The following is a 7,917-nucleotide window of genomic DNA, read 5'->3' as shown; positions in this document are numbered from 1 at the left end:
AAAGTGGTTATATATATTTTCGTTTCTTTATTACGTTAATTTAAAAATATGTTTGGAAAATGTTTTTGTTTGTTAAATTCAATTTTTTTTGTGTTTTTTTTAAGTAACGACCAAGCGGCCAGTGGCAGACAGTGAGTTAATCATAGCCTATGTTTGATCAATTTAGCCTTCTCAAATCATCACCACTTGACTAAAATAAAATCTATAGGCCTATATAAAATGCTTAAAAAAACAATGTTAGTTTAAATGGTTAACCTAGATAAATGTGTGCTATTAGGAGCGTATCCAATTGTTTGTGCAGAGAAGCTAAAGCGCACTTTGCAGGACATGGAGTCGCCAGCACGATCACTTGCATTTTTTTCTTATAACAGTGAAACAACCAGTCATTTTTGCTCATAAAGGTAAGAGTAATACATCATTCGGGACTGTTAAGGGTCTACTTTTATTTGTGTGCACTCACAATATCAGCATACGTTGTGCTTTTTTAGAAAACAAACAGGATACGCTTTCTGCTGTCTCGGTCTTGAGCAGGAGCGCTTCACAAAAATGAACCGAAACCCTGCGAATATTCTATTTCCCCTGGAGCATTCATCATGGTAATTACTTGCTGGAGTTTTGCGGCAAGCTTTGCGTGCGCTTTAACATGGAACTCTTCCAGCACTCGCTGCTGCTGGACACTAAACACCGTCCGAGCCACTCGTGACAGTCACGGTAGCACGATCTCGTGTTGTTTCCACCAGCGCGGCAAATCCTTGTCATCACCACAATAATTGATGGATATCTAAAATATAAACATAAGGAGGAAGCAAGCCTGATGCCTGGCCCGTGTCTGAGCTATGACGTGAAAATTGTCCCGAAGCCATAAATAAATTGGGGCCGTTGGGCTCGGGCTGAACTGCAGGGCTCTAAAGCGCAGCTTGTTGCATTTAAGCAGCAACAATACACACAAAATGACACCAAAATGGCCATCCTGGCCACACAGTTAAATAAATGATAATATTCAGTGATGTGATATGTGGAGTAACGTCTGGCGCAGTTGCAGCTTGTACTTATTACTAAAACAAGAAAGCAAACGAGTAGCATTAATAGTCATTCATTTTAGTTAACATATGCTATGATAATTTGAACAGATTTTTATTCTTATTGTAAAATAATGGAACATTTAGGTCATGAATATTGTCTCAAAAGTCATGGAAAAGTCATGGAAATGTATTGGTAAAAATGTTTACGAACCCTGAATGTAAAATAGCACTGCATAGTCTTCAGTGTAAAGATTAAATATACAGTCAAACCAAACATATGGGACAAGCCTTCAGTCTTGATCAACATGTGAATTATTTGGTTCGTAATTGTTTTTATCAGTTGAGAAACATTGCGAAATTGAGGCCAGTTGTGTCCACAGCGGAGATGAAAATGATTGCATTTATTTCCTCCCGCCTTGATTATTGTAACTCTCTTTTTACTTGTCTTAATAATTCATCCCTGAAACGTTTACAAGTGGTTCAAAATGCTGCTGCTAAGCTTTTAACAAGTCATCGAAGAGATCTCACGTAACCCCAATTTTAATTTCTTTACATTGGCTCCCTGTCAAATTTAGAATTCATTTTAAAATTCTTGTGATGGTGTTTAGAGCATTGCATGGTCCTGACACTTGCTCTTGAAAGGTGCTATAGAAATAAACATTACTTACTAACCAAAATTTATTCTGACACCTTCAACATTTCTCACATTATCACAGTTTATTTGCTATAGTTTAGAAAATGGTAATAAAATATGACAAGAACTCAGAGTTAAACTGTGTCAGAACAAAATCATCTTGATAATATCAGATAACTTTGATAGAAAGGTATGTAATGGATTACAATGAACCAAAAATTCAGACAACTGTTAGCATGACAATATTTAGCTACACAACTATCAATACTTTGTTGACCAATTACCAAGCAATGCTTAATTTTGTTCAGTCTGTGGTGTAAAAAGTTTGCATTAGCAATTAAAGAAAGAAAAAAAAAACACTTAAGCAAAGGGGTCATATGATGCGATTTCAAGTTTTCCTTTCTCTTTGGAGTGTTACAAGCTGATTGTGCATAGATAAGATCCCTGAAGTTGCAAAGACTAAAGTCTCAAAACCAAAGAGATATTCTTTATCAAAGTTAAGACTCTGCCACGCCCCCCTAAAACGGCTCGTTCTAACACGCCCCCACATATCTACCTCACTATGTGGAAATATTAGCATAATGCCGCCCAAATGTGCACGCAAAGAAAGAAGGCGTGGTTTCACCTTTCGGGCTCTGTCTTTACATTTATTTTGAAAGATGAAGCTCACGATTATGGTAAGGGGCGTTACATTTCCTACGAGTGCTTGCGGTGTTCGGCCAATCACAATGCACTGGGTCAGCTGGCCAATCAGAGCAGACTGCGCTTGTCGGAAGGAGGGACTTTGTAGAAAACGAAGCGTTTGAGAGAGGCGGGGCATAGAGGACCTACAATAATGTACAGTATTTTAAAAATAATGTGTTTTTTGAACATTAAAGCATGTCAACATATTCTGTTACACCAAATACACAAAATAATGATCTTTAAAAAAAGCATCATATGACCCCTTTAAGCAAAACATGGTCAGGTCAAAGTGTCTGAATAATTTTTGGTCCCAAATTTTTAATCAGTTTTACTGGTAGTCCACTGTATGAAGAATTTTTGGGTATAATATGTCACAGTTTACTTTATTTTGCTATACTCACTTACATAAATGAACTATAGTGTCATGCAAATATAAAAAAATATCATATAATATATATAAAAAATATCAAATTATCAAAAGAAATATCAAATTAAATTATATCTGGTGTCTGAATAATTGTTGGTTTGACTGTGGATTCATTCTTGTAAGAGAGTAATTCAGTTAAGAGAAGTGAGTGATTTTCTTTCATTTTCTTGGATTAACATTAAAATTGGCATGAAATCAAAATTGAAAATTCTTATTTTTTTATGGAATACTGTAGTGTTTATTATAAATAATTTTTTTTCTTTTTTTTTTTAATTAATGTGCCCTCATAATCTTTAATCAAATACGTTAACCTCCCCTCCCCCTCAAAACGACTCATCTTCTCTTCGGTCACGAGCTATGGAGCAAGGGCGGAGCTAGTGATGTGAGGGGTAAATGCTGGGATAAACAACAGGGGGAAAAGCTGAAGCTGATGCTTCACTTTATAGAAATCAATGCATTGACCAGTGCTGATGCAAGCCATGGGGGAGTACACTACCCTTAAAAATGGAAAGAATATTAGGATATTACCACAACATTACTCTTAATATGACTTAACCTGATGGAGGACGTGCGTGCTCAGTCATCCGCGCGTGCACGCTGTTACTTAGGCATGTTTTGTGCCGTTGATCATCCTCGTCTTCCTCAATAAATAAAACATTTCTTCATGCTAGGGTGTCTGCGGTGAATCCAGTGGAGAGAAATACCCTCACAACTAACTGCAAACTGGCATTCAGATCTGCCTCCATTTTGTTAGCAACGCCCCAACTTCCAATGATCCAATCAATTCCCGAAGGACAAAATCAAGTCCTGCCCTCTCATTTCAGATGCAGTTTCACTCGGATTGATGTCACAGTAGAGAAAAAAAAGACAATTGCTACTTTCGTTTCATGCCGACTTTAAGGACACCGACAGCAGCTAGTAAATTAGGCGCGGTCACTTTAAGAGACAATGCATCCATTATAATGATACACATCCGATCTCTTTCTCAACGGTTTAGTTTCACTTAAGACATTTTTTTCGAGGATACTTTCCAAGACGGGTATTTTGACATAATTTTGTATGTATTTGTCGGTACAAAGCGAGAAGAGGCTAATTTCGGTGTTCAAGCGCTTTGAGACGCGTCTCTCTGCGTGCGACCTGTGCGCACAGAACACCGCGAGGGTGCTGAATTGGGCTCTTTCACATCTTTTTCTGTTTGCATGTTTAAACTGCGATTTGTATTTGTTCGTTCAGGTGCAGGAGGACGTGAAGTAGAGCTCGGTTCGGTGTTGCTGTCCGTGAGAACACGGCACGCGAGTAGCCTACTCAGTTGACTTTTTCCACGTCTTGTGTTTGAATTTCTTAAACTCTTTTGAATGTTTAAATTGGCCAGGCTTAAAGACATGTGCAAATGATAAGCTTTCGTGACGATGCGCAGCAGTGGCCCGTCAACTGTCCTGAGCGTCTTCCTGAGTTCCCCGGGCAATAAAGTGCACTATCCAAACTTAAATTGTTGTAATTTATGAACACTTTGGAATACTGACCTAAGGTTGATCTCTTTTTAAAGAAGACAATCAGCAGCATCACATCTTTTTCTGTTTGCATGTTTAAACTGCGATTTGTATTTGTTCGCTCAGGTGCAGGAGGAAGTGAAGTAGAGCTCGGTTCGGTGTTGCTGTCCGTGAGAACACGGCACGCGAGTAGCCTACTCAGTTGACTTTTTCCACGTCTTGTGTTTGAATGCCTTAAACTCTTTTGAATGTTTAAATTGGCCAGGCTTAAAGACATGTGCAAATGATAAGCTTTCGTGACGATGCGCAGCAGTGGCCCGTCAACTGTCCTGAGCGTCTTCCTGAGTTCCCCGGGCAATAAAGTGCACTATCCAAACTTAAATTGTTGTAATTTATGAACACTTTGGAATACTGACCTAAGGTTGATCTCTTTTTAAAGAAGACAATCAGCAGCATTATTGCAAAAGTGGAATAAAAAAAAAAAATAAAGTATCACAAAGTTATAGACGTTTAAATTTGCTGTAAAGAAAATGCGCTATACTAATTTTAGTTGATTTTTTATATAGTAAATATTTTACATAACAGGTTTTACTCTAAAATTAGTATAAAATTAAAGCCTTGTGTCTAAATAAGTTATGTTCCAAATTTGAAGTTGATATGAAAAAAATTGAGGTTCCTGTGAGATTTTTTTTTTTTTTTTAATCCATTTTTGTCACATGTCTAGATTTCTCTGTAAATCTTACTTCTATCTCAAAATACCACTAATTGTGGAATCCTGAGACTCAGACGTTTCCAATGATATGTATATTGTCAAGATTATAAAAAGTTTTGATTGTAAAATACCGTAATACATTTTTTAATGACACTTGACACCGCCCACTAAGGGGGAGGAGACTGCCAAAAGATTTTATGTTCCAAATTTGAAGTTGATATGAAAAAAATTGAGGTTCCTGTGAGATTTTATTTATTTTTTATTTTATTTTTTTTAATCCATTTTTGTCACATGTCTAGATTTCTCTGTAAATCTTACTTCTATCTCAAAATACCACTAATTGTGGAATCCTGGGACTCAGACGTTTCCATTGATATGTATATTGTCAAGATTATAAAAAGTTTTGATTGTAAAATACTGTAATACATTTTTTAATGACACTTGACACCGCCCACTAAGGGGGAGGAGACTGCCAAAAGATTTTAAAGTACCGTTTCCATGGTAACGCAATGTCCGATTTCAAAATGATTTTCACAGGATGAATCTAAATGATGATGATTACTAAAAGATTTTATAGAAAAAAAGGACAACAAAAAAAAAGAGTGCCAAACTTCCCACAGGTGGGACGGTGACAGTTAAGGGGTTAAATGACCAGACACTCATATTCAATTTTCTTGTGCTCAGAATATTTAATAAAACGTTTATTTTAATGTAAACCAAAGTTTATCATCAAACATTTCTGCCCACTTGAGGACTGGCAACTGTTTTTAAAGCATAATTTGCTAGTGTTTTACATGTCATCATAGCATTTCACTCATTTAAATACACTGGTTTATGTTTCCTAACAGATCTAACAATCAGGCCCTGAAGGTGGCAGGAGTGACTCTGCTGGTTGGCATACTGATCGCAGGTCAGGCCTTCACCGCCTACATGGCCTACAGCCAGAAGGAGCAGCTCAACACCCTGGAGAGACGCAGCGACCGCCTGCAGGAGATCAGCCGCAAGTCTGGTCAGTGAGCTTCATTTACATCCACTGTAATATTTTTATTTTATGGGCCTCTCATCATGCTACCTTTTAAATCACCCTTAACCCATTACCACAGATGTCCTCTAATGAAAGCATAATAATACAGACTTTCTTCCTTTTTTTTTGTGCAGTCATGCGTGCCCCCTTGCAAATGCATCTCCCCATGAGCTCTCTCGCTCTGACATATGAGGAGGCGCCCAAGGAGAAGAAGGTAAGTTGTCCTCTTGAATGTGTTTTAATGTGGGCTGACGGCCACTTGATGTCAGGATTGAGTTAGAAAACGAAATCAAGTTTTAAAGCAGTGTTTCTCAAATGGTTTTGCTTTAGAAATGATGACTATCAAAACAGGAAGCGATAAATGAAAATATAAAATTATGGAATATATAAATCCTGCCATCTACAGATTTCTCATCTCATTCATGCTTTTTTTTGTCATTATGCTCTGTTTTTCAGGATTCCTCTTCCTCAACTCCTAAACCAGGTATCGAGATCTTGCCATTTTGAATCAAAGTAGCAGTTTCATGTCCTTTGCTCACACATATATGTATTTTCTGTCCCACAGAGCTCACCCAGTGCCAGAAGGAGGCTTCTGGGGAGGTCAAGGGTCTCCTGCCATCCTTCCGCCCCAGGTGTGATGAGAATGGAGACTATCTGGCCCAGCAGTGCTGGGACAAGACTGACTGGTGCTGGTGTGTGGACAAGAACGGCGTTGAGATTCATGATTCCCTGACTAACACCAGTGATACTAAGTGTCAGGGCTTCAATTCCGGTATGAGCTGAATATCTGTGTTGCCATGGGAGCTGAATTATTCTGTGGCATACATGACCTACTCACATTAATTATATTAATATCAAGAGTAGTAAATGTGCTACATCTTCAAAAAGAAATAAAATACAGTTTTCCTTTTATGTGTGTCACATAATTTAAAGCAACTGTAAGTAAGTTTTTTTTTTTTAAATATCCGTTTCAAAAACCATTCTGATGGTACAGTGACTGGCTTCTGTTTCTTTCCCACATTCCTCAAACGTTTTTTTTTCTGGCAATATGCAAGTTTGGAGAGCAGGTACGAAATTCTGCGAAAAAGGGCAGGTTTCTTTACAGCAGCAACAAATACATGTGAAATGCTATTCACAGTTACGACAGCATATTCACTTGCATATTGTTTTCATTTAGCAGTTTCACATTTAAAATGTAGTCAGTGGTGTTATATGATATGCAACTCTAATATAAATCATTCTTCACTGTTCCTTATTTTAGCTGATAAAGTGGTGTTGGAGTCTCTGGTGGGGACAGATGGCCAGTGAAAAGGAGCAGCGAGGAGCAGTTAAAACATAAATATAATTTTCTGGTATCTTTAACTTTAACACTTGTACTTTCACATTTACTTTAGATTTATGGTTTGGTTTGAGGTAAACTTCTTCATTCAGTCTATTAAGATATGTTGCTGTCACAATAGCAGAAATCTAAAATAAAGTTAATTGTTTTGTATTGTACTGGTAATTATTACAGACTATAGTAGATTAACTTCAGCTGTGTTGACCTTTTATGAAAAGCTTTGACTTGATGGCATTTTGGATGGCTTGTTTTTTTAACTAACCTTTAATGTTCTTTTATTGTGAGTGTAAAATGGATCAAGAGAGCTAAGTAATATATAGAAAGATAGCTGAAATTGGATGATGGATAGCTAACAAAGATGGACAATAAAATTAATTACTAACTACTTGTGTGCTCTGTGTCTGATTTAGACAAATTCCTGTAACTTTAAGTTGTATGGCAAAGTCTAAAGGCTGATGTTTTTTTGCATGGCCCCAAAGATGCTTTGCAAATATTTTTGGATTTTTACATTTACCTTTGTAATTAAGGCTAGAACACACAGAGATATTACAAAAATAGATGGACCTTTATGTACAACTGAAAAGA

General features: G+C 37.1%; 1 protein-coding gene across 1 annotated transcript in view; it reads left to right on the top strand.

Moving 5' to 3' along the window:
* LOC107588769 (H-2 class II histocompatibility antigen gamma chain-like) overlaps positions 1–7,717 on the top strand; it is a 9,155-nt gene extending 1,438 nt beyond the window's left edge. Inside the window, exons 2-6 of the mRNA XM_016277004.1 lie at positions 5,818–5,978; positions 6,128–6,207; positions 6,450–6,477; positions 6,559–6,765; positions 7,255–7,717. Coding sequence (XP_016132490.1) covers positions 5,818–5,978; positions 6,128–6,207; positions 6,450–6,477; positions 6,559–6,765; positions 7,255–7,301 — 523 coding nt within the window. The 3' untranslated portion in view covers positions 7,302–7,717. The remainder of the gene's footprint in view (positions 1–5,817; positions 5,979–6,127; positions 6,208–6,449; positions 6,478–6,558; positions 6,766–7,254) is intronic.
* The last annotated feature ends 200 nt before the right edge of the window (positions 7,718–7,917 follow it).

Source organism: Sinocyclocheilus grahami, unplaced genomic scaffold (assembly GCF_001515645.1).
Source record: "Sinocyclocheilus grahami isolate Dianchi unplaced genomic scaffold, SAMN03320097.WGS_v1.1 scaffold107.1, whole genome shotgun sequence".
Classification (NCBI taxonomy): Eukaryota; Metazoa; Chordata; class Actinopteri; order Cypriniformes; family Cyprinidae; genus Sinocyclocheilus; species Sinocyclocheilus grahami.
This window is presented reverse-complemented; position numbering and strand designations above follow the sequence as displayed.